The 27,490-nt window shown below is 50.5% G+C and overlaps 1 protein-coding gene across 23 annotated transcripts in view; it reads right to left on the bottom strand.

Moving 5' to 3' along the window:
• The window catches only part of LOC140389119 (mucin-13-like), a 206,150-nt gene that overhangs the window by 112,704 nt on the left and 65,956 nt on the right, over window positions 1-27,490 (bottom strand). For 12 of the 23 annotated variants that reach the window (XM_072473279.1, XM_072473344.1, XM_072473317.1 and 9 more), the window contains 8 exons: window positions 26,162-26,185; window positions 24,346-24,369; window positions 22,531-22,554; window positions 18,900-18,923; window positions 15,269-15,292; window positions 13,453-13,476; window positions 6,765-6,788; window positions 4,950-4,973 (listed from right to left, as the gene is read on the bottom strand). In XM_072473279.1, the coding sequence (XP_072329380.1) occupies window positions 4,950-4,973; window positions 6,765-6,788; window positions 13,453-13,476; window positions 15,269-15,292; window positions 18,900-18,923; window positions 22,531-22,554; window positions 24,346-24,369; window positions 26,162-26,185 (192 nt within the window). Of the gene's footprint in view, window positions 1-4,949; window positions 4,974-6,764; window positions 6,789-13,452; window positions 13,477-15,268; window positions 15,293-18,899; window positions 18,924-20,714; window positions 20,739-22,530; window positions 22,555-24,345; window positions 24,370-26,161; window positions 26,186-27,490 lie in introns of all 23 variants that reach the window. The other 11 variants (XM_072473324.1, XM_072473359.1, XM_072473286.1 and 8 more) reach the window with 10 other exon arrangements.

Genomic DNA, 27,490 nt, shown 5'->3' with positions numbered 1-27,490 from the left:
GATTTTCTCCCTCATCGAAGACGCGGAGGATTTCCAGACGGCGTTCGCAGCACTGAAAAGTCTCTATGTCCGCCCAGTTAACCAAATCTACGCTCGCTACCAGCTCGCGACGAGATGGCAAGGTCCCGGAGAATCGATGGACGAATTCTACACCGCGCTGCTGATTTTGGGACGAGCCTGCAGCTGCCCTTCGGTGAACGCAAATGAACACACGGACATGTTAATGCGCGATGCTTTTGTGGCAGGTATGAATTCCTCCCAAATCCGCCAAAGACTTCTAGAAAGAGAGTCGCTAGGACTCTCAAAGGCCCGGGCCCTAGCAGCCTCCCTAGACGTGGCCGCGCGTAATACCCGTGCCTACGGCCCCGACCGCGCGGCAGCCCATTGGGCTCCGTACGTACCCGTCGCGACAAACCCACCCCCCTCCCCGGACACCCCACAGGCTTGCGCGGTCCAAACGCCAAGTCGCACCAGGGGCGCCCGCTGCTATTTCTGGGGGCAGGCGAAACACCCCCGGCAGCGCTGCCCGGCCCGCGCAGCAATCTGCAAGAGCTGCGGGAAAAAAGGCCATTTCACGGTTGTGTGCCGGTCCCGCGAGGTCGCCGCTGTCCCGGGAGAACAGGGAGCCCTGCAAGCCGTTTACGCTCCCCAACCCCCCCAGCGCCCCATGTACGACCCGCAGGCGCAGCCGCTCTGGGTCCCGACCACCGCGGTCCCGGGAGAACAGGGAGCCCTGCACGCCACTTACGCTCCCCAACCCCCCCCCCCCCCCGCGCCCCATGTATGACCCGCCGGCGCTACCACTTTGGGTCCCGACCACCGCTCTCCCCGGAGAAGAGGGAGTTCTGCGCGTCTCTAATGCCCCCCAAACCCCCCCCCCGCGCCCCACGTCTGACCCGCCGGCGCTACCAACTTGGGTCCCGACCACCGCTGTCCCCAGAGATGAGGGAGCCCCGCGCGGTCCTAACGCTCCCCAACCCCCCCAGCGCCCCATGTGCGACCCGTAGACGCCGCCATTTTGGGTCCCGGCCACCACGAGGGGAGGAAGGGCGCCGCCATCTTGGACCACCCCAGACCTGTACGACGCGTGGGGCGCGGCCATCTTGCCCACCCCCGCCGCCATCTTGTGACCCCCCAGCCATGTGCGATGTATGGGGGCAGCCATTTTGTTCATCCCCGACGCCATCTTGGACGGCAACAACGGACCCCACTCCACTACTACAACCACGTCTCGCTTCAATTACGCTCGATCAAGCTCGGCCCCGGACACTCCAGACGACGACGACAACGGTGCTAATAAACAGCCACGAGACACCATGCCTTGTCGACTCCGGGAGCACGGAGAGCTTTATCCACCCCGACACGGTAAGACACTGTTCCTTGACCACCTATCCCAGCGCACAAAAGATTTCCCGAGCTGCAGGATCCCACTCTGTACAGATCCAAGGTTTCGGCATAGTTACCCTAACGGTGCAGGGGAGGGAGTTCAAAAACTACAAACTACACGTCCTTCCCCAACTCTGCGCCCCCACCTTACTGGGATTAGATTTCCAGTGCAATCTACAGAGCCTTACGTTCAAATTCGGCGGCCCCATACCCCCACTCACTATCTGCGGCCTCGCAACCCTCAAGGTGCAACCCCCGTCCTTGTTTGCGAACCTCACCCCGGATTGCAAACCCGTCGCCACTAGGAGCAGACGGTACAGCGCCCAGGACCGGACCTTCATTCGGTCCGAAGTCCAGCGGCTACTAAAGGAAGGCATAATCCAGGCCAGCAATAGGCCCTGGAGAGCACAGGTGGTAGTAGTGAAGACAGGGGAGAAACAAAGGATGGTCATAGACTATAGCCAGACCATCAACAGGTACACACAACTAGACGCGTACCCTCTCCCCCGCATATCCGACATGGTCAATCGGATTGCCCAATATAAAGCCTTCTCCACCGTGGACCTCAAGTCCGCCTACCATCAGCTCCCCTTCCGCCCAAGTGACCGCAAGTACACAGCCTTCGAGGCAGACTGGCGATTATACCATTTCCTAAGGGTCCCATTTGGCGTCACAAACGGGGTCTCGGTCTTCCAACGGGAGATGGACCGAATGGTTGATCAACATGGGTTGCGGGCCACGTTCCCGTATCTCAACAATGTAACCATCTGCGGCCACGATCAGCAGGACCACGACGCCAACCTCCAAAAATTCCTCCAGACCGCCAAAGCCTTGAACCTCACGTACAACGAGGGCAAGTGCGTTTTTAGCACCAACCGGCTAGCCATTCTGGGCTACGTAGTGCGCAATGGGATAATAAGCCCCGACCCCGAACGTATGCGCGCCCTCATGGAATTTCCCCTCCCGCACTGCTCAAAAGCCCTGAAACGCTGCCTGGGGGTTTTTTCATACTACGCCCAGTGGGTCCCCCAGTACGCAGACAAGGCCCGCCCCCTAATACAGACCACGACCTTCCCTCTGTCGACAGAGGCTTGCCAGGCCTTCAGCCGCATCAAAGCGGATATCGCAAAGGCCACGATGCGCGCCATCGACGAGTCCCTCCCCTTCCAGGTCGAGAGCGACGTAGCTCTAGCGGCCACCCTTAACCAAGCAGGCAGACCCGTGGCCTTTTTCTCTCGAACCCTCCACGCTTCAGAAATCCGCCACTCCTCAGTGGGAAAGGAAGCCCAAGCCATAGTGGAAGCTGTGCGACATTGGAGGCATTACCTGGCCGGCAGGAGATTCACTCTCCTCACTGACCAACGGTCGGTCGCCTTCATGTTCGATAATGCACTGCGGGGCAAAATCAAAAACGACAAGATCTTAAGGTGGAGGATCGAGCTCTCCACCTTCAACTACGAGATTTGCATCGTCCCGGAAAGCTGAACGAGCCGTCCGATGCCCTATCCCGCGGCACATGTGCCAACGCACAAATTAACCGCCTCCAAACCCTCCACGAGGACCTCTGCCACCCGGGGGTCACTCGGTTTTTCCACTTTATCAAGTCCCGCAATCTCCCATGCTCTTTAGAGGAGGTCCGTACAGTCACAAGGGACTGCCACATCTGCGCAGAATGCAAACCGCATTTTTACAGGCCGGATGGTGCGCATCTGATTAAGGCTTCCTGCCCCTTTGAACGCCTTAGTCTCGATTTCAAAGGGCCCCTCCCCTCCACTGACCGCAACACATACTTTCTTAATGTGGTGGACGAATACTCCCGCTTCCCATTCGCCATTCCCTGCTCTGACATGACCGCGGCCACAGTCATTAAAGCCCTGAACACCATCTTCACACTGTTCGGTTGCCCCTCATACGTCCACAGCGACAGGGGGTCCTCTTTCATGAGTGACGAGCTGCGCCAGTTCCTGCTCAGCAAGGGCATAGCCTCAAGCAGGACGACCAGCTACAACCCCCGGGGGAACGGGCAAATAGAGAGGGAGAACAGCACGGTCTGGAAGACCGTCCTACTGGCCCAACGGTCCAGGGACCTCCCAGTTTCAAGGTGGCAGGAGGTCCTCGCGGACGCTCTCCACTCCATCCGGTCGCTATTATGTACGAGCACTAATCAAACGCCTCATGAGCGTCTCCTTGTCTTCCCTAGGAGGTCCTCCTCTGGAACGTCGCTGCCGACCTGGCTGGCGGCCCCAGGACCCATCTTGCTCCGAAAGCATGTGCGGGCACACAAGGCGGACCCGTTGGTCGAAAGGGTTCACCTCCTCCACGCGAACCCGCAGTACGCTTACGTGGAGTACCCCGACGGCCGACAGGACACGGTCTCCCTGCGGGATCTGGCGCCCGCCGGCAACACACACACCCCCCCGACACCATTCACCCAACCCCCCCCTTCCTGCCACCGCCGCACCCCGCGACCGCCCCCTTCCCAGGAGGATCTGTTCCCCTTCCCTCAGGCCTGACCAAGAATAAAGCCCAAGCTGAAACCGTAAGGCTCCCGGAGACGACAACACTGGTACAAGCACCACCACCACCACCGGGGCCGAGGCGATCGACACGGACGACCAGACCGCCCGATCGACTCGTGGCGTCGATCTAAATCAATATATGGACTTTTCACAAGAACATTTTGCTTTTCTCCCGATACCTTCTGTAAGTAGTTGAAACAGACAAAATTGTACATACTGTATTGCCCTGTGAATGTTTTCCACCCAGGACCAGCCCTGCAAACCCTTACCACCATGCGAAGCATCACCACGCCGGGTTCATTTTTGACAAGGGGTGAATGTGGTAGTATGTATTAGGGGTCATGTGGGACTGGAAGCCCTAATGTCATTGGCTGACAGATCCCGGGTCCTGGTTGGCCGTTGACCTCTAGCTCTGCCCTGAAGGCGGAGTATAAGAAGCCGGAGTCCTCCCCCGCAGGCCATTCTACTATCGAGCTGCGGGGGAACAGACACGCTTAATAAAGCCTCATCGACTTCACTCAATTCGTCTCACGGAGTCTTTGTGCGCTACAAAGTGGTGTTCCCCAGAGATCAATGATCGGACCATTGCTTCTCCTGTTGTACATTAATGATCCAGACCTTGGTGTACAGGGTATTTTAATGTTTTCAGAGGATAAAGGTACAACTCTAATGGGAGTACAGAACCACTGGGACCTGTATGTATATGTGCATGAGTCATAACTGAAGGATAGGAGGCGAGATTGGTTAATAGGGGAAACAATTCACCTAGCTTTATTAACAAGGATATTGAGTACAAGAGCAAATAGGTTATCATAAACTTGTATTCAGGCTCTAGTTCAGCCGAAACTTCATTGTGTCCAAATCTAAGTGCTGCTCTGGGAAGGAAGTGAAGAGAGTGCAGAAAAGTGCAGAACACATTCAGCACAATGGTTTCAGGGATGAGAAATTTTTCTAAAGTGACAAATTCAAGCAATCAAATTTTTGGTTTTCAGCGATCATTCCTGTCCCTGAAATTACAGCCACAAGGAAATGTGTAGAGCATACCTGCAGTGGGGTTTGCGGATGGTTCTGTAAGAAAGAAATTTAACATGTTAAGTTGGAACACTCATATCAACAACATAGAATTTTGGCAAAAATTTCTGGAAGAAGAAAAATCTATTCATAATCTTTGCTGTTTTGGGACAAATTTAATAGCCACTTGAACGCATATTGATTTAGTAAAGAAAGACAACATGGATTGCTGCCGGGGAAATAATGGGGGGGATTCTCAGTTTCTGAGACTAGGTGTTGACGCCGTTGCAGAATTCGTGTACTTTCACGACAGGAACGCTGGCGCTGAACCTGGATCGATTCAGTGACTGTGGAGGGGCTAGCACCTGTGCCACGTAGAACACTATTGATTCCAATGAAAAACGGTGCTGGATTTGCTGGGTCCGTGATTGACACTCTGGAGGCTGATAAGCTGCAGCTGCACATACACATTACACTCCCCACACACACCATCCCAGCTAACAAGATGGTACTGGTTGTGCTGGAGCGTGCCCACACAGCTGATGGGTTGGCTGGGGTCAGAGTGCACATAATGGGGTGGTCTGGGGGGCCCTAAGTTCACAGTGGTCTGTTGCCGGCGTGCGCAGTTGCATGGCTGCCTTGCCGGCTGTGGAAATGCTGTTCAGTGCCCGTCCACCCCGACCCCACAGCCTACCTCCTGGCCATCCTCCGCTACTCCCCCTGGACCTGGCAGAAGGCCCCTGCCAGCGGTACAACTATCAACAAACTATAGTGATGTTGGACACTTTCCAAACCCCCTCTCTCTCCCTGAGAAGCCACGACACCGGTTTCATGGACCTTTAAAAGCACCACTGAACTGCACCTTCGGGAACTCAGCCATCGGAGGCGGAGCATCAAGTAGGCCTCAGAAAATGCCGGTTCAGGCCCATCAATGACATGCCAACGGTATTTACTGAACGTGTGTTCCGGACTGCATTGATGCCACTGTCGAGGTGACCTAGAATTATGAATTTTCGTCAAGTCGACCCCCACCGGGATTTTAATGTCGGAACCTATTCTCAACAATCGCATTTTGCAATTTCATCATCAACCAACGGAGAATTCCACCCAGGTCTACCTAACTTGATGCGCATTTGTGAACAGGAACCAGAGAGACTCAATGTTTGCAGGACAGTTGGTGCGGTGTACAATGACGTCCAGGAGACAGTTGATATGGGGTCGCTCAAAATACTTGTTAGAAAATTTATAGCTCATTGAATAAAAAGGACAGCAGCGCCATGGATACTAAATTGCTTGAGTGACAAGAAACAGAGCGTCATGGTTACTGGGTGTTCTACAGGCTGGGAGAGGATTTGAAGTGGTGTTTCCCAGAGATCAATGATCGGACCATTGATTCTCCTGTTGTACATTAATGATCCAGACATTGGTGTACAGGGTATTTTAATGTTTTCAGAGGATAAAGGTACAACTCTAATGGGAGTACAGGACCACTGGGACCTGCATGTACACGTGCATGAATCATAACTGAAGGATAGGAGGCGAGATTGATAATTAGGGGAAACCATTCTCCTTGCTTTATTAACAAGGATATTGAGTACAAGAGCAAATAGGTTATCATAAACTTGTATTCAGGCTCTAGTTCAGCCTAAACTTCATTGTGTCCAAATCTAAGTGCTGCTCTGGGAAGGAAGTGGAGAGAGTGCAGAAAAGTGCAGAACACATTCAGGACAATGGTTTCAGGGATGAGAAATTTTTCTAAAGTGACAAATTCAAGCAATCAAATTTTTGGTTTTCAGCGATCATTCCAGTCCCTGAAATTACAGCCACAAGGATATCTGTAGAGCATACCTGCAGTGGGGTTTGCAGATGGTTCTGTAAGAAAGAAATTTAACATGTTAAGTTAGAACACTCATATCAACAACATTGAATTTTGGAAAAAATTTCTGGAAGAAGAAAAGCTATTCATAAACTTTGCTGTTTTGGGACAAATTTAATAGCCACTTGAACGCATATTGATTTAGTAAAGAAAGACAACATGGATTGCTGCAGGGGAAATAATGGGCGGGATTCTCCGTTTCTGAGACTATGTGTTGACGCCGTTGCAGAATTCGTGTACTTTCACGACAGGAAAACTGGTGCTGAACCTGGATCGATTCAGTGACTGTGGAGGGGCTAGCACCGGCGCCACGTAGAACACTATTGATTCCAATGAAAAACGGTGCGGGATTTGCTGGGTCCGTGATTGACACTCGGGAGGCTGATAAGCTGCAGCTGCGCATTACACTCCCCACACACATCATCCCAGCTAACAAGATGGTACTGGTTGTGCTGGAGCGTGCCCATACAGCTGATGGGTTGGCTGGGGTCAGAGTGCACCTAATGGGGTGGTCTGGGGGGCCCTCAGTTCACAGTGGTCAGTTGCCGGCGTGCGCAGCTGCATGGCTGCCTTGCCGGCTGTGGAAATGCTGTTCAGTGCCCGTCCACCCCGGCCCCACAGCCTACCTCCTGGCCATCCTCCGCTACTCCCCCCGGACCTGGCAGAAGGCCCCTGCCAGCGGCACAACTATCAACAAACTATAGTGATGTTGGACACTTTCCAAACCCCCTCTCTCTCCCTGAGAAGCCACGACACCGGTTTCATGGACTTTTAAAAGCACCACTGAACTGCGCCTTCGGGAACTCAGCCCTTCGGAGGCGGAGCATCACGTAGGCCTCAGAAAATACCGGTTCAGGCCCATCAATGACATGCCAACGGTATTTACTGAATGTCTGTTCCGGACCGCATTGATGCCACTGTCGAGGTGACCTAGATTTATGAATTTTCGTCAAGTCGGCCCCCACCGGGATTTTAATGTCGGAACCTCTTCTCAACAATCGCATTTTGCAATTTCATCATCAGCCAACGGAGAATTCCACCCAGGGCTACCTAACTTGATGCACATTTGTGAACAGGAACCAGAGAGAATCAATGTTTGCAGGACAGTTAGTGTGGTGTACAAGGACGTCCAGGAGACAGTTGATACGGGGTCTCTCAAAATACTTGTTCAAAAATTTATACCTCATTGAATAAAAAAGACAGCAGCGCCATGGATACAAAATTGCTTGAGTGACTGGAAACAGAGCGTCGTGGTTACTGGATGATCTACAGGCTGGGAGAAGATTTGAAGTGTGTGGTAGTTTGTATTAGGGGTCATGTGGGACTGGAAGCCCTAATGTCATTGGCTGACAGATCCCGGGTCCTGGTTGGCCGTTGACCTCTAGCTCCGCCCTGAAGGCGGAGTATAAGAAGCCGGAGTCCTCCCCCGCAGGCCATTCTACTATCGAGCTGCGGGGGAACAGACACGCTTAATAAAGCCTCATCAACTTCACTCTATTCGTCTCACGGAGGCTTTGTGCGCTACAATTTATTAAGCGTGCCTAAAAAGGACTATGGAGCTCAGGATCATCCCGGAATGCCTGAGGATCAGCTCCCACACAGTGAATGCGGCAGCAGCCTTCAAGCACTGGCAGACTTGTTTCGAGGCCTACCTCAGAACGGCCACCGGCCGGGTCACAGAAGACCAAAAACTACAGGTCCTGCACTCGAGGGTGAGCACGGAGATTTTCTCCCTCATCGAAGACGCGGAGGATTTCCAGACGGCGTTCGCAGCACTGAAAAGTCTCTATGTCCACCCAGTTAACCAAATCTACGCTCGCTACCAGCTCGCGACGAGACGGCAAGGTCCCGGAGAATCGATGGACGAATTCTACGCCGCGCTGCTGATTTTGGGACGAGCCTGCAGCTGCCCTTTGGTGAACGCAAATGAACACACGGACATGTTAATGCGCGATGCTTTTGTGGCAGGTATGAATTCCTCCCAAATCCGCCAAAGACTTCTAGAAAGAGAGTCGCTAGGACTCTCAGAGGCCCGGGCCCTAGCAGCCTCCCTAGACGTGGCCGCGCGTAATACCCGTGCCTACGGCCCCGACCGCGCGGCAGCCCATTGGGCTCCGTACGTGCCCGTCACGACAACCCCACCCCCCCCCCGGACACCCCACAGGCTTGCGCGGTCCAAACGCCAAGCCGCACCGGGGGCGCCCGCTGCTATTTCTGCGGCCAGGCGAAACACCCCCGGCAGCGCTGCCCGGCCCGCGCAGCAATCTGCAAGAGCTGCGGGAAAAAGGGCCATTTCGCGGTCGTGTGCCGGTCCCGCGAGGTCGCCGCTGTCCCGGGAGAACAGGGAGCCCTGCAAGCCGTTTACGCTCCCCAACCCCCCCAGCGCCCCATGTACGACCCGCAGGCGCAGCCGCTCTGGGTCCCGACCACCGCGGTCCCGGGAGAACAGGGAGCCCTGCACGCCGCTTACGCTCCCCAACCCCCCCCCCCGCGCCCCATGTGTGACCCGCCGGCGCTACCACTTTGGGTCCCGACCACCGCTCTCCCCGGAGAAGAGGGAGTTCTGCGCGCCTCTAACACCCCCCCAAACCCCCCCCGCGCCCCACGTCTGACCCGCCGGCGCTACCAACTTGGGTCCCGACCACCGCTGTCCCCAGAGATGAGGGAGCCCCGCGCGGTCCTAACGCACCCCAACCCCCCCAGTGCCCCATGTGCGACCCGCACACGCCGCCATTTTGGGTCCCGGCCACCACGAGGGGAGGAAGGGCACCGCCATCTTGGACCACCCCAGACCTGTACGACGCGTGGGGGCGGCCATTTTGTCCACCCCCGCCGCCATCTTGTGACCCCCCAGCCATGTGCGATGTATGGGGGCAGCCATTTTGTTCATCCCCGACGCCATCTTGGACGGCAACAACGGACCCCACTCCACTACTACAACCACGTCTCGCTTCAATTACGCTCGATCAAGCTCGGCCCCGGACACTCCAGACAACGACGACAACGGTGCTAATAAACGGCCACGAGACATCATGCCTAGTCGACTCCGGGAGCACGGAGAGCTTTATCCACCCCGACACGGTAAGACACTGTTCCTTGACCACCTATCCCAGCGCACAAAAGATTTCCCTAGCTGCAGGATCCCACTCCGTACAGATCCAAGGTTTCTGCATAGTTACCCTAACAGTGCAGGGGAGGGAGTTCAAAAACTACAAACTACACGTCCTTCCCCAACTCTGCGCCCCCACCTTACTGGGATTAGATTTCCAGTGCAATCTACAGAGCCTTACGTTCAAATTCGGCGGCCCAATACCCCCACTCACTATCTGCGGCCTCGCAACCCTCAAGGTGCAACCCCCGTCCTTGTTTGCGAACCTCACTCCGGATTGCAAACCCGTCGCCACTAGGAGCAGACGGTACAGCGCCCAGGACCGGACCTTCATTCGGTCCGAAGTCCAGCGGCTACTAAAGGAAGGCATAATCCAGGCCAGCAATAGTCCCTGGAGAGCACAGGTGGTAGTAGTGAAGACAGGGGAGAAACAAAGGATGGTCATAGACTATAGCCAGACCATCAACAGGTACACACAACTAGACGCGTACCCTCTCCCCCGCATATCCGACATGGTCAATCGGATTGCCCAATATAAAGTCTTCTCCACCGTGCACCACAAGTCCGCCTACCATCAACTCCCCATCCGCCCAAGTGACCGCAAGTACACAGCCTTCGAGGCAGACGGGCGATTATACCATTTCCTAAGGGTCCCATTTGGCGTCACAAACGGGGTCTCGGTCTTCCAACGGGAGATGGACCGAATGGTTGATCAACATGGGTTGCGGGCCACGTTCCCGTATCTCAACAATGTAACCATCTGCGGCCACGACCAGCAGGACCACGACGCCAACCTCCAAAAATTCCTCCAGACCGCCAAAGCCTTGAACCTCACGTACAACGAGGACAAGTGCGTTTTTAGCACCAACCGGCTAGCCATTCTGGGCTACGTAGTGCGCAATGGGATAATAGGCCCCGACCCCGAACGTATGCGCGCCCTCATGGAATTTCCCCTCCCGCACTGCTCAAAAGCCCTGAAACGCTGCCTGGGGGTTTTTTCATACTACGCCCAGTGGGTCCCCCAGTACGCAGACAAGGCCCGCCCCCTAACACAGACCACGACCTTCCCTCTGTCGACAGAGGCTTGCCAGGCCTTCAGCCGCATCAAAGCGGATATCGCAAAGGCCACGATGCGCGCCATCGACGAGTCCCTCCCCTTCCAGGTCGAGAGCGACGCCTCCGACGTAGCTCTAGCGGCCACCCTTAACCAAGCGGGCAGACCCGTGGCCTTTTTCTCTCGAACCCTCCACGCTTCAGAAATCCGCCACTCCTCAGTGGAAAAGGAAGCCCAAGCCATAGTGGAAGCTGTGCGACATTGGAGGCATTACCTGGCCGGCAGGAGATTCACTCTCCTCACCGACCAACGGTCGGTAGCCTTCATGTTCGATAATGCACTGCGGGGCAAAATCAAAAACGACAAGATCTTAAGGTGGAGGATCAAGCTCTCCACCTTCAACTACGAGATTTTGTATCGTCCCGGAAAGCTGAACGAGCCGTCCGATGCCCTATCCCGTGCCAACGCACAAATTAACCGCCTCCAAACCCTCCACGAGGACCTCTGCCACCCGGGGGTCACTCGGTTTTTCCACTTTATCAAGTCCCGCAATCTCCCATACACTTTAGAGGAGGTCCGTACAGTCACAAGGGACTGCCACATCTGCGCGGAATGCAAACCGCATTTTTTCAGGCCGGATGGTGCGCATCTGATTAAGGCTTCCCACCCCTTTGAACGCCTTAGTCTCGATTTCAGGGGGCCCCTCCCCTCCACCGACCGCAACACATACTTTCTTAATGTGGTGGACGAATACTCCCGCTTCCCATTCACCATTCCCTGCTCTGACATGACCGCGGCCACAGGCATTAAAGCCCTGAACACCATCTTCACACTGTTCGGTTGCCCCTCATACGTCCACAGCGACAGGGGGTCCTCTTTCATGAGTGACGAGCTGCGCCAGTTCCTGCTCAGCAAGGGCATAGCCTCAAGCAGGACGACCAGCTACAACCCCCGGGGGAACGGGCAAGTAGAGAGGGAGAACGGCACGGTCTGGAAGACCGTCCTACTGGCCCTACGGTCCAGGGACCTCCCAGTTTCACGGTGGCAGGAGGTCCTCCCGGACGCTCTCCACTCCATCCGGTCGCTATTATGTACGAGCACTAATCAAACGCCTCATGAGTGTCTCCTTGTCTTCCCTAGGAGGTCCTCCTCTGGAACGTCGCTGCCGACCTGGCTGGCGGCCCCAGGACCCATCTTGCTCCGAAAGCATGTGCGGGCACACAAGGCGGACCCGTTGGTCGAAAGGGCTCACCTCCTCCACGCGAACCCGCAGTACGCTTACGTGGAGTACCCCGACGGCCGACAGGACACGGTCTCCCTGCGGGATCTGGCGCCCGCCGGCAACACACACACCCCCCCGACACCATTCACCCAACCCCCCCCTTCATGCCACCGCCGTACCCCGCGACCGCCCCCTTCCCAGGAGGATCGGTTCCCCTCCCCTCAGGCCCGACCAAGAATAAAGCCCAAGCTGAAACCGTAAGGCTCCCGGAGACGACAACACCGGTACAAGCACCACCACCGGGGCCGAGGCGATCGACACGGACGACCAGACCGCCCGACCGACTCGTGGCGTCGATCTAAATCAATATATGGACTTTTCACAAGAACATTTTGCTTTTCTCCCGATACCTTCTGTAAATAGTTGAAACAGGACAAAATTGTACATACTGTATTGCCCTGTGAATGTTTTCCTCCCAGGACCAGCCCTGTAAACCCTTACCACCATGCGAAGCATCACCCCGCCGGGTTCATTTTTGACAAGGGGTGAATGTGGTAGTATGTATTAGGGGTCATGTGGGACTGGAAGCCCTAATGTCATTGGCTGACAGATCCCGGGTCCTGGTTGGCCGTTGACCCCTAGCTCCGCCCTGAAGGCGAGTATAAGAAGCCGGAGTCCTCCCCCGCAGGCCATTCTACTATCGAGCTGCGGGGGAACAGACACGCTTAATAAAGCCTCATCGACTTCACTCTATTCGTCTCACGGAGTCTTTGTGCGCAACAAAGTGGTGTTCCCCAGAGATCAATGATCGGACCATTGCTTCTCCTGTTGTACATTAATGTTCCAGACCTTGGTGTACAGGGTATTTTAATGTTTTCAGAGGATCAAGATACAACTCTAATGGGAGTACAGGACCACTGGGACCTGTATGTATATGTGCATGAGTCATAACTGAAGGATAGGAGGCGAGATTGGTAAATAGGGGAAACCATTCTCCTTGCTTTATTAACAAGGATATTGAGTACAAGAGCAAATAGGTTATCATAAACTTGTATTCAGGCTCTAGTTCAGCCAAAACTTCATTGTGTCCAAATCTAAGCGCTGCTCTGGGAAGGAAGTGAAGAGAGTGCAGAAAAGTGCAGAACACATTCAGGACAATGGTTTCAGGGATGAGAAATGTTTCTAAAGTGACAAATTCAAGCAATCAAATTTTTGGTTTTCAGCGATCATTCCTGTCCCTGAAATTACAGCCACAAGGATATGTGTAGAGCATACCTGCAGTGGATTTTGAGGATGGTTCTATAAGAAAGAAATTTAACATGTTAAGTTAGAACACTCATATCAACAACATAGAATTTTGGAAAAAATTTCCAGAAGAAGAAAAATCTATTCATAATCTTTGCTGTTTTGGGACAAATTTAATAGCCACTTGAACGCATATTGATTTAGTAAAGAAAGACAACATGGATTGCTGCCGGGGAAATAATGGGCGGGATTCTCCGTTTCTGAGACTATATGTTGACGCCGTTGCAGAATTCGTGTACTTTCACGACAGGAAAACTGGTGCTGAACCTGGATCGATTCAGTGACTGTGGAGGGGCTAGCACCGGCGCCACGTAGAACACTATTGATTCCAATGAAAAACGGTGCTGGATTTGCTGGGTCCGTGCTTGACACTCTGGAGGCTGATAAGCTGCAGCTGCACATACACATTACACTCCCCACACACACCATCCCAGCTAACAAGATGGTACTGGTTGTGCTGGAGCGTGCCCATACAGCTGATGGGTTGGCTGGGGTCAGAGTGCACCTAATGGGGTGGTCTGGGGGGCCCTAAGTTCACAGTGGTCTGTTGCCGGCATGCGCAGCTGCATGGCTGCCTTGCCGGCTGTGGAAATGCTGTTCAGTGCCCGTCCACCCCGACCCCACAGCCGACCTCCTGGCCATCCTCCGCTACTCCCCCCGGCCCTGGCAGAAGGCCCCTGCCAGCGGCACAACTATCAACAAACTATGGTGATGTTGGACACTTTCCAAACCCCCTCTCTCTCCCTGAGAAGCCACGACACCGGTATCATGGACTTTCAAAAGCACCACTGAACTGCGCCTTCGGGAACTCAGCCCATCCGAGGCGGAGCATCACGTAGGCCTCAGAAAATACCGGTTCAGGCCCATCAATGACATGCCAACGGTATTTACTGAACGTCTGTTCCGGACCGCATTGATGCCACTGTCGAGGTGACCTAGAATTATGAATTTTCGTCAAGTCGGCCCCCACCGGGATTTTAATGTCGGAACCTATTCTCAACAATCGCATTTTGCAATTTCATCATCAACCAACGGAGAATTCCACCCAGGTCTACCTAGCTTGATGCGCATTTGTGAACAGGAACCAGAGAGACTCAATGTTTGCAGGACAGTTGGTGTGGTGTACAAGGACGTCCAGGAGACAGTTGATATGGGGTCGCTCAAAATACTTGTTAGAAAATTGATAGCTCATTGAATAAAAAAGACAGCAGCGCCATGGATACAAAATTGCTTGAGTGACAAGAAACAGAGCGTCGTGGTTACTGGGTGTTCTACAGGCTGGGAGAAGATTTGAAGTGGTGTTCCCCAGAGATCAATGATTGGACCATTGATTCTCCTGTTGTACATTAATGATCCAGACCTTGGTGTACAGGGTATTTTAATGTTTTCAGATGATAAAGGTACAACTCTAATGGGAGTACAGGACCACTGGGACCTGCATGTACACGTGCATGAATCATAACTGAAGGATAGGAGTCGAGATTGGTAAATAGGGGAAACCATTCTCCTTGCTTTATTAACAAGGATATTGAGTACAAGAGCAAATAGGTTATCATAAACTTGTATTCAGGATCTAGTTCAGCCTAAACTTCATTGTGTCCAAATCTAAGCGCTGCTCTGGGAAGGAAGTGAAGAGAGTGCAGAAAAGTGCAGAACACATTCAGGACAATGGTTTCAGGGATGAGAAATTTTTCTAAAGTGACAAATTCAAGCAATCAAATTTTTGGTTTTCAGCGATCATTTCTGTCCCTGAAATTACAGCCACAAGGATATGTGTAGAGCATACCTGCAGTGGATTTTGAGGATGGTTCTGTAAGAAAGAAATTTAACATGTTAAGTTAGAACACTCATATCAACAACATAGAAATTTGGAAAAAATTTCCAGAAGAAGAAAAATCTATTCATAATCTTTGCTGTTTTGGGACAAATTTAATAGCCATTTGAACGCATATTGATTTAGTAAAGAAAGACAACATGGATTGCTGCCGGGGAAATAATGGGCGGGATTCTCCGTTTCTGAGACTATGTGTTGACGCCGTTGCAGAATTCGTGTACTTTCACGACAGGAAAACTGGCGCTGAACCTGGATCGATTCAGTGACTGTGGAGGGGCTAGCACCGGCGCCACGTAGAACACTATTGATTCCAATGAAAAACGGTGCGGGATTTGCTGGGTCCGTGATTGACACTCGGGAGGCTGATAAGCTGCAGCTGCACATACACATTACACTCCCCACACACACCATCCCAGCTAACAAGATGGTACTGGTTGTGCTGGAGCGGGCCCATACAGCTGATGGGTTGGCTGGGGTCAGTGTGCACCTAATGGGGTGGTCTGGGGGCCCTAAGTTCACAGTGGTCTGTTGACGGCGTGCGAAGCTGCATGGCTGCCTTGCCGGCTGTGGAAATGCTGTTCAGTGCCCGTCCACCCCGACCCCACAGCCTACCTCCTGGCCATCCTCCGCTACTCCCCCCGGACCTGGCAGAAGGCCCATGCCAGCGGTACAACTATCAACAAACTCTAGTCATGTTGGACACTTTCCAAACCCGCTCTCTATCCCTGAGAAGCCACGACACCGGTTTCATGGACTTTTCAAAGCACCACTGAACTGCGCCTTCGGGAACTCAGCCCATCGGAGGCGGAGCATCACGTAGGCCTCAGAAAATACCGGTTCAGGCCCAACAATGACATGCCAACGGTATTTACTGAACGTCTGTTCCGGACCGCATTGATGCCACTGTCGAGGTGACCTAGAATTATGAATTTTCGTCAAGTCGGCCCCCACCGGGATTTTAATGTCGGAACCTCTTCTCAACAATCGCATTTTGCAATTTCATCATCAATCAATGGAGAATTCCACCCAGGTCTACCTAACTTGGTGCGCATTTGTGAACAGGAACCAGAGAGACTCAATGTTTGCAGGACAGTTGATGTGGTGTACAAGGTCTTCCAGGAGACAGTTGATATGGGGTCGCTCAAAATACTTGTTAGAAAATTTATAGCTCATTGAATAAAAAAGACAGCAGCGCCATGGATACAAAATTGCTTGAGTGACAGGAAACAGAGCGTCGTGGTTACTGGATGTTCTACAGGCTGGGAGAAGGTTTGAAGTGGTGTTCCCCAGAGATCAATGATCGGACCATTGCTTCTCCTGTTGTACATTAATGATCCAGACTTTGGTGTACGGGGCATTTTAATATTTTCAGATGATAAAGGTACAACTCTAATGGGAGTACAGGACCACTGGGACCTGCATGTACACGTGCATGAGTCATAATTGAAGGATAGGAGGCGAGATTGGTAAATAGGGGAAACCATTCTCCTTGCTTTATTAACAAGTATATTGAGTACAAGAGCAAATAGGTTATCATAAACTTGTATTCAGGCTCTAAATCAGCCTAAACTTCATTGTGTCCAAATCTAAGCGCTGCTCTGGGAAGGAAGTGAAGAGAGTGCAGAAAAGTGCAGAACACATTCAGGACAATGGTTTCAGGGATGAGAAATTTTTCTAAAGTGACAAATTCAAGCAATCAAATTTTTGGTTTTCAGCGATCATTCCTGTCCCTGAAATTACAGCCACAAGGATATGTGTAGAGCATACCTGCAGTGGATTTTGAGGATGGTTCTATAAGAAAGAAATTTAACATGTTAAGTTAGAACACTCATATCAACAACATAGAATTTTGGAAAAAATTTCCAGAAGAAGAAAAATCTATTCATAATCTTTGCTCATTTGGGACAAATTTAATAGCCACTTGAACGCATATTGATTTAGTAAAGAAAGACAACATGGATTGCTGCAGGGGAAATAATGGGCGGGATTCTCCGTTTCTGAGACTATGTGTTGACGCCGTTGCAGAATTCGTGTACTTTCACGACAGGAAAACTGGTGCTGAACCTGGATCGATTCAGTGACTGTGGAGGGGCTAGCACCGGCGCCACGTAGAACACTATTGATTCCAATGAAAAACGGTGCGGGATTTGCTGGGTCCGTGCTTGACACTCTGGAGGCTGATAAGCTGCAGCTGCACATACACATTACACTCCCCACACACACCATCCCAGCTAACAAGATGGTACTGGTTGTGCTGGAGCGTGCCCATACAGCTGATGGGTTGGCTGGGGTCAGAGTGCACCTAATGGGGTGGTCTGGGGGGCCCTAAGTTCACAGTGGTCTGTTGCCGGCATGCGCAGCTGCATGGCTGCCTTGCCGGCTGTGGAAATGCTGTTCAGTGCCCGTCCACCCCGACCCCACAGCCGACCTCCTGGCCATCCTCCGCTACTCCCCCCGGCCCTGGCAGAAGGCCCCTGCCAGCGGCACAACTATCAACAAACTATGGTGATGTTGGACACTTTCCAAACCCGCTCTCTCTCCCTGAGAAGCCACGACACCGGTATCATGGACTTTCAAAAGCACCACTGAACTGCGCCTTCGGGAACTCAGCCCATCCGAGGCGGAGCATCACGTAGGCCTCAGAAAATACCGGTTCAGGCCCATCAATGACATGCCAACGGTATTTACTGAACGTCTGTTCCGGACCGCATTGATGCCACTGTCGAGGTGACCTAGAATTATGAATTTTCGTCAAGTCGGCCCCCACCGGGATTTTAATGTCGGAACCTATTCTCAACAATCGCATTTTGCAATTTCATCATCAACCAACGGAGAATTCCACCCAGGTCTACCTAGCTTGATGCGCATTTGTGAACAGGAACCAGAGAGACTCAATGTTTGCAGGACAGTTGGTGTGGTGTACAAGGACGTCCAGGAGACAGTTGATATGGGGTCGCTCAAAATACTTGTTAGAAAATTTATAGCTCATTGAATAAAAAAGACAGCAGCGCCATGGATACAAAATTGCTTGAGTGACAAGAAACAGAGCGTCATGTTTACTGGGTGTTCTACAGGCTGGGAGAAGATTTGAAGTGGTGTTCCCCAGAGATCAATGATTGGACCATTGATTCTCCTGTTGTACATTAATGATCCAGACTTTGGTGTATAGGGTATTTTAATGTTTTCAGATGATAAAGGTACAACTCTAATGGGAGTACAGGACCACTTGGACCTGCATGTACACGTGCATGAATCATAACTGAAGGATAGGAGGCGAGATTGATAATTAGGGGAAACCATTCTCCTTGCTTTATTAACAAGGATATTGAGTACAAGAGCAAATAGGTTATCATAAACTTGTATTCAGGCTCTAGTTCAGCCTAAACTTCATTGTGTCCAAATCTAAGCGCTGCTCTGGGAAGGAAGTGAAGAGAGTGCAGAAAAGTGCAGAACACATTCAGGACAATGGTTTCAGGGATGAGAAATTTTTCTAAAGGGACAAATTCAAGCAATCAAATTTTTGGTTTTCAGCGATCATTCCTGTCCCTGAAATTACAGCCACAAGGATATGTGTAGAGCATACCTGCAGTGGATTTTGAGGATGGTTCTGTAAGAAAGAAATTTAACATGTTAAGTTAGAACACTCATATCAACAACATAGAATTTTGGAAAAAATTTCCAGAAGAAGAAAAATCTATTCATAATCTTTGCTTTTTTGGGACAAATTTAATAGCCACTTGAACGCATATTGATTTAGTAAAGAAAGACAACATGGATTGCTGCAGGGGAAATAATGGGCGGGATTCTCCGTTACTGAGACTATGTGTTGACGCCGTTGCAGAATTCGTGTACTTTCACGACAGGAAAACTGGCGCTGAACCTGGATCGATTCAGCGACTGTGGAGGGGCTAGCACCGGCGCCACGTAGAACACTATTGATTCCAATGAAAAACGGTGCGGGATTTGCTGGGTCCGTGATTGACACTCGGGAGGCTGATAAGCTGCAGCTGCACATACATATTACACTCCCCACACACACCATCCCAGCTAACAAGATGGTACTGGTTGTGCTGGAGCGTGCCCATACAGCTGATGGGTTGGCTGGGGTCAGTGTGCACCTAATGGGGTGGTCTGGGGGCCCTAAGTTCACAGTGGTCTGTTGACGGCGTGCGAAGCTGCATGGCTGCCTTGCCGGCTGTGGAAATGCTGTTCAGTGCCCGTCCACCCCGACCCCACAGCCTACCTCCTGGCCATCCTCCGCTACTCCCCCCGGACCTGGCAGAAGGCCCATGCCAGCGGTACAACTATCAACAAACTCTAGTCATGTTGGACACTTTCCAAACCCGCTCTCTATCCCTGAGAAGCCACGACACCGGTTTCATGGACTTTTCAAAGCACCACTGAACTGCGCCTTCGGGAACTCAGCCCATCGGAGGCGGAGCATCACGTAGGCCTCAGAAAATACCGGTTTAGGCCCAACAATGACATGCCAACGGTATTTACTGAACGTCTGTTCCGGACCGCATTGATGCCACTGTCGAGGTGACCTAGAATTATGAATTTTCGTCAAGTCGGCCCCCACCGGGATTTTAATGTCGGAACCTCTTCTCAACAATCGCATTTTGCAATTTCATCATCAATCAATGGAGAATTCCACCCAGGTCTACCTAACTTGGTGCGCATTTGTGAACAGGAACCAGAGAGACTCAATGTCTGCAGGACAGTTGATGTGGTGTACAAGGTCTTCCAGGAGACAGTTGATATGGGGTCGCTCAAAATACTTGTTAGAAAATTTATAGCTCATTGAATAAAAAAGACAGCAGCGCCATGGATACAAAATTGCTTGAGTGACAGGAAACAGAGCGTCGTGGTTACTGGATGTTCTACAGGCTGGGAGAAGGTTTGAAGTGGTGTTCCCCAGAGATCAATGATCGGACCATTGCTTCTCCTGTTGTACATTAATGATCCAGACTTTGGTGTACGGGGCATTTTAATATTTTCAGATGATAAAGGTACAACTCTAATGGGAGTACAGGACCACTGGGACCTGCATGTACACGTGCATGAGTCATAATTGAAGGATAGGAGGCGAGATTGGTAAATAGGGGAAACCATTCTCCTTGCTTTATTAACAAGTATATTGAGTACAAGAGCAAATAGGTTATCATAAACTTGTATTCAGGCTCTAAATCAGCCTAAACTTCATTGTGTCCAAATCTAAGCGCTGCTCTGGGAAGGAAGTGAAGAGAGTGCAGAAAAGTGCAGAACACATTCAGGACAATGGTTTCAGGGATGAGAAATTTTTCTAAAGTGACAAATTCAAGCAATCAAATTTTTGGTTTTCAGCGATCATTCCTGTCCCTGAAATTACAGCCACAAGGATATCTGTAGAGCATACCTGCAGTGGATTTTGAGGATGGTTCTGTAAGAAAGAAATTTAACATGTTAAGTTAGAACACTCATATCAACAACATAGAATTTTGGAAAAAATTTCCAGAAGAAGAAAAATCTATTCATAATCTTTGCTGTTTTGGGACAAATTTAATAGCCACTTGAACGCATATTGATTTAGTAAAGAAAGACAACATGGATTGCTGCAGGGGAAATAATGGGCGGGATTCTCCGTTTCTGAGACTATGTGTTGACGCCGTTGCAGAATTCGTGTACTTTCACGACAGGAAAACTGGTGCTGAACCTGGATCGATTCAGTGACTGTGGAGGGGCTAGCACCGGCGCCACGTAGAACACTATTGATTCCAATGAAAAACGGTGCGGGATTTGCTGGGTCCGTGATTGACACTCGGGAGGCTGATAAGCTGCAGCTGCACATACACATTACACTCCCCACACACACCATCCCAGCTAACAAGATGGTACTGGTTGTGCTGGAGCGTGCCCATACAGCTGATGGGTTGGCTGGGGTCAGTGTGCACCTAATGGGGTGGTCTGGGGGGCCCTAAGTTCACAGTGGTCTGTTGACGGCGTGCGAAGCTGCATGGCTGCCTTGCCGGCTGTGGAAATGCTGTTCAGTGCCCGTCCACCACGACCCCACAGCCTACCTCCTGGCCATCCTCCGCTACTCCCCCCGGACCTGACAGAAGGCCCATGCCAGCGGTACAACTATCAACAAACTCTAGTCATGTTGGACACTTTCCAAACCCGCTCTCTCTCCCTGAGAAGCCACGACACCGGTTTCATGGACTTTTCAAAGCACCACTGAACTGCGCCTTCGGGAACTCAGCTCATCGGAGGCGGAGCATCACGTAGGCCTCAGAAAATACCGGTTCAGGCCCAACAATGACATGCCAACGGTATTTACTGAACGTCTGTTCCGGACCGCATTGATGCCACTGTCGAGGTGACCTAGAATTATGAATTTTCGTCAAGTCGGCCCCCACCGGGATTTTAATGTCGGAACCTATTCTCAACAATCGCATTTTGCAATTTCATCATCAACCAACGGAGAATTCCACCCAGGTCTACCTAGCTTGATGCGCATTTGTGAACAGGAACCAGAGAGACTCAATGTTTGCAGGACAGTTGGTGTGGTGTACAAGGACGTCCAGGAGACAGTTGATATGGGGTCGCTCAAAATACTTGTTAGAAAATTTATAGCTCATTGAATAAAAAAGACAGCAGCGCCATGGATACAAAATTGCTTGAGTGACAAGAAACAGAGCGTCATGTTTACTGGGTGTTCTACAGGCTGGGAGAAGATTTGAAGTGGTGTTCCCCAGAGATCAATGATTGGACCATTGATTCTCCTGTTGTACATTAATGATCCAGACTTTGGTGTATAGGGTATTTTAATGTTTTCAGATGATAAAGGTACAACTCTAATGGGAGTACAGGACCACTGGGACCTGCATGTACACGTGCATGAATCATAACTGAAGGATAGGAGGCGAGATTGATAATTAGGGGAAACCATTCTCCTTGCTTTATTAACAAGGATATTGAGTACAAGAGCAAATAGGTTATCATAAACTTGTATTCAGGCTCTAGTTCAGCCTAAACTTCATTGTGTCCAAATCTAAGCGCTGCTCTGGGAAGGAAGTGAAGAGAGTGCAGAAAAGTGCAGAACACATTCAGGACAATGGTTTCAGGGATGAGAAATTTTTCTAAAGGGACAAATTCAAGGAATCAAATTTTTGGTTTTCAGCGATCATTCCTGTCCCTGAAATTACAGCCACAAGGATATGTGTAGAGCATACCTGCAGTGGATTTTGAGGATGGTTCTGTAAGAAAGAAATTTAACATGTTAAGTTAGAACACTCATATCAACAACATAGAATTTTGGAAAAAATTTCCAGAAGAAGAAAAATCTATTCATAATCTTTGCTGTTTTGGGACAAATTTAATAGCCATTTGAACGCATATTGATTTAGTAAAGAAAGACAACATGGATTGCTGCAGGGGAAATAATGGGCGGGATTCTCCGTTTCTGAGACTATGTGTTGACGCCGTTGCAGAATTCGTGTACTTTCACGACAGGAAAACTGGCGCTGAACCTGGATCGATTCAGTGACTGTGGAGGGGCTAGCACCGGCGCCACGTAGAACACTATTGATTCCAATGAAAAACGGTGCGGGATTTGCTGGGTCCGTGATTGACACTCGGGAGGCTGATAAGCTGCAGCTGCACATACACATTACACTCCCCACACACACCATCCCAGCTAACAAGATGGTACTGGTTGTGCTGGAGCGTGCCCATACAGCTGATGGGTTGGCTGGGGTCAGTGTGCACCTAATGGGGTGGTCTGGGGGGCCTAAGTTCACAGTGGTCTGTTGACGGCGTGCGAAGCTGCATGGCTGCCTTGCCGGCTGTGGAAATGCTGTTCAGTGCCCGTCCACCCCGACCCCACAGCCTACCTCCTGGCCATCCTCCGCTACTCCCCCCGGACCTGGCAGAAGGCCCATGCCAGCGGTACAACTATCAACAAACTCTAGTCATGTTGGACACTTTCCAAACCCGCTCTCTATCCCTGAGAAGCCACGACACCGGTTTCATGGACTTTTCAAAGCACCACTGAACTGCGCCTTCGGGAACTCAGCCCATCGGAGGCGGAGCATCACGTAGGCCTCAGAAAATACCGGTTCAGGCCCAACAATGACATGCCAACGGTATTTACTGAACGTCTGTTCCGGACCGCATTGATGCCACTGTCGAGGTGACCTAGAATTATGAATTTTCGTCAAGTCGGCCCCCACCGGGATTTTAATGTCGGAACCTCTTCTCAACAATCGCATTTTGCAATTTCATCATCAATCAATGGAGAATTCCACCCAGGTCTACCTAACTTGGTGCGCATTTGTGAACAGGAACCAGAGAGACTCAATGTTTGCAGGACAGTTGATGTGGTGTACAAGGTCTTCCAGGAGACAGTTGATATGGGGTCGCTCAAAATACTTGTTAGAAAATTTATAGCTCATTGAATAAAAAAGACAGCAGCGCCATGGATACAAAATTGCTTGAGTGACAGGAAACAGAGCGTCGTGGTTACTGGATGTTCTACAGGCTGGGAGAAGGTTTGAAGTGGTGTTCCCCAGAGATCAATGATCGGACCATTGCTTCTCCTGTTGTACATTAATGATCCAGACTTTGGTGTACGGGGCATTTTAATATTTTCAGATGATAAAGGTACAACTCTAATGGGAGTACAGGACCACTGGGACCTGCATGTACACGTGCATGAGTCATAATTGAAGGATAGGAGGCGAGATTGGTAAATAGGGGAAACCATTCTCCTAGCTTTATTAACAAGGATATTGAGTACAAGAGCAAATAGGTTATCATAAACTTGTATTCAGACTCTAGTTCAGCCTAAACTTCATTGTGTCCAAATCTAAGCGCTGCTCTGGGAAGGAAGTGAAGAGAGTGCAGAAAAGTGCAGAACACATTCAGGACAATGGTTTCAGGGATGAGAAATTTTTCTAAAGGGACAAATTCAAGCAATCAAATTTTTGGTTTTCAGCGATCATTCCAGTCCCTGAAATTACAGCCACAAGGATATCTGTAGAGCATACCTGCAGGAGGGTTTGCAGATGGTTCTGTAAGAAAGAAATTTAACATGTTAAGTTAGAACACTCATATCAACAACATAGCATTTTGGAACAAATTTCCAGAAGAAGAAAAATCTATTCATAATCTTTGCTGTTTTGGGACAAATTTAATAGCCACTTGAACGCATATTGATTTAGTAAAGAAAGACAACATGGATTGCTGCCGGGGAAATAATGGGCGGGATTCTCCGTTTCTGAGACTATGTGTTGACGCCGTTGCAGAATTCGTGTACTTTCACGACAGGAAAACTGGCGCTGAACCTGGATCGATTCAGTGACTGTGGAGGGGCTAGCACCGGCGCCACGTAGAACACTATTGATTCCAATGAAAAACGGTGCGGGATTTGCTGGGTCCGTGCTTGACACTCTGGAGGCTGATAAGCTGCAGCTGAACATACACATTACACTCCCCACACACACCACCCCAGCTAACAAGATGGTACTGGTTGTGCTGGAGCGTGCCCATACAGCTGATGGGTTGGCTGGGGTCAGAGTGCACCTAATGGGGTGGTCTGGGGGGCCCTAAGTTCACAGTGGTCTGTTGCCGGCATGCGCAGCTGCATGGCTGCCTTGCCGGCTGTGGAAATGCTGTTCAGTGCCCGTCCACCCCGACCCCACAGCCGACCTCCTGGCCATCCTCCGCTACTCCCCCCGGCCCTGGCAGAAGGCCCCTGCCAGCGGCACAACTATCAACAAACTATGGTGATGTTGGACACTTTCCAAACCCGCTCTCTCTCCCTGAGAAGCCACGACACCGGTATCATGGACTTTCAAAATCACCACTGAACTGCGCCTTCGGGAACTCAGCCCATCCGAGGCGGAGCATCACGTAGGCCTCAGAAAATACCGGTTCAGGCCCATCAATGACATGCCAACGGTATTTACTGAACGTCTGTTCCGGACCGCATTGATGCCACTGTCGAGGTGACCTAGAATTATGAATTTTCGTCAAGTCGGCCCCCACCGGGATTTTAATGTCGGAACCTATTCTCAACAATCGCATTTTGCAATTTCATCATCAACCAACGGAGAATTCCACCCAGGTCTACCTAGCTTGATGCGCATTTGTGAACAGGAACCAGAGAGACTCAATGTTTGCAGGACAGTTGGTGTGGTGTACAAGGACGTCCAGGAGACAGTTGATATGGGGTCGCTCAAAATGCTTGTTAGAAAATTTATAGCTCATTGAATAAAAAAGACAGCAGCGCCATGGATACAAAATTGCTTGAGTGACAAGAAACAGAGCGTCGTGGTTACTGGGTGTTCTACAGGCTGGGAGAAGATTTGAAGTGGTGTTCCCCAGAGATCAATGATTGGACCATTGATTCTCCTGTTGTACATTAATGATCCAGACCTTGGTGTACAGGGTATTTTAATGTTTTCAGATGATAAAGGTACAACTCTAATGGGAGTACAGGACCACTGGGACCTGCATGTACACGTGCATGAATCATAACTGAAGGATAGGAGTCGAGATTGGTAAATAGGGGAAACCATTCTCCTTGCTTTATTAACAAGGATATTGAGTACAAGAGCAAATAGGTTATCATAAACTTGTATTCAGGATCTAGTTCAGCCTAAACTTCATTGTGTCCAAATCTAAGCGCTGCTCTGGGAAGGAAGTGAAGAGAGTGCAGAAAAGTGCAGAACACATTCAGGACAATGGTTTCAGGGATGAGAAATTTTTCTAAAGTGACAAATTCAAGCAATCAAATTTTTGGTTTTCAGCGATCATTTCTGTCCCTGAAATTACAGCCACAAGGATATGTGTAGAGCATACCTGCAGTGGATTTTGAGGATGGTTCTGTAAGAAAGAAATTTAACATGTTAAGTTAGAACACTCATATCAACAACATAGAATTTTGGAAAAAATTTCCAGAAGAAGAAAAATCTATTCATAATCTTTGCTGTTTTGGGACAACAAAGAACAAAACAAAGAACAAAGAAATGTACAGCACAGGAACAGGCCCTTCGGCCCTCCAAGCCCGTGCCGACCATACTGCCCGACTAAACTACAATCTTCTACACTTCCTGGGTCCGTATCCTTCTATTCCCATCCTATTCATATATTTGTCAAGATGCCCCTTAAATGTCCCTATCGTCCCTGCCTCCACTACCTCCTCCGGTAGTGAGTTCCAGGCACCCACTACCCTCTGCGTAAAAAACTTGCCTCGTACATCTACTCTAAACTTTGCCCCTCTCACCTTAAACCTATGCCCCCTAGTAATTGACCCCTCTACCCTGGGGAAAAGCCTCTGACTATCCACTCTGTCTATGCCCCTCATAATTTTGTATACCTCTATCAGGTCGCCCCTCAACCTCCTTCGTTCCAGTGAGAACAAACCGAGTTTATTCAATCGCTCCTCATAGCTTATGCCCTCCATACCAGGCAACATTCTGGTAAATCTCTTCTGCACCCTCTCTAAAGCCTCCACATCCTTCTGGTAGTGTGGCGACCAGAATTGAACACTATACTCCAAGTGTGGCCTAACTAAGGTTCTATACAGCTGCAACATGACTTGCCAATTCTTATACTCAATGCCCCGGCCAATGAAGGCAAGCATGCCGTATGCCTTCTTGACTACCTTCTCCACCTGTGTAGCCCCTTTCAGTGATCTGTGGACCTGTACTCCTAGATCTCTTTGACTTTCAATACTCTTGAGGGTTCTACCATTCACTGTATATTCCCTACCTGCATTAGCCCTTCCAAAATGCATTACCACAAATTTAATAGCCACTTGAACGCATATTGATTTAGTAAAGAAAGACAACATGGATTGCTGCAGGGGAAATAATGAGCGGGATTCTCCGTTTCTGAGACTATGTGTTGACGCCGTTGCAGAATTCGTGTACTTTCACGACAGGAAAACTGGCGCTGAACCTGGATCGATTCAGCGACTGTGGAGGGGCTAGCACCGGCGCCACGTAGAACACTATTGATTCCAATGAAAAACGGTGCGGGATTTGCTGGGTCCGTGATTGACACTCGGGAGGCTGATAAGCTGCAGCTGCACATACACATTACACTCCCCACACACACCATCCCAGCTAACAAGATGGTACTGGTTGTGCTGGAGCGTGCCCATACAGCTGATGGGTTGGCTGGGGT

Source organism: Scyliorhinus torazame, chromosome 2, assembly GCF_047496885.1.
Source record: "Scyliorhinus torazame isolate Kashiwa2021f chromosome 2, sScyTor2.1, whole genome shotgun sequence".
In the NCBI taxonomy this organism is placed as follows: domain Eukaryota; kingdom Metazoa; phylum Chordata; class Chondrichthyes; order Carcharhiniformes; family Scyliorhinidae; genus Scyliorhinus; species Scyliorhinus torazame.
This window is presented reverse-complemented; position numbering and strand designations above follow the sequence as displayed.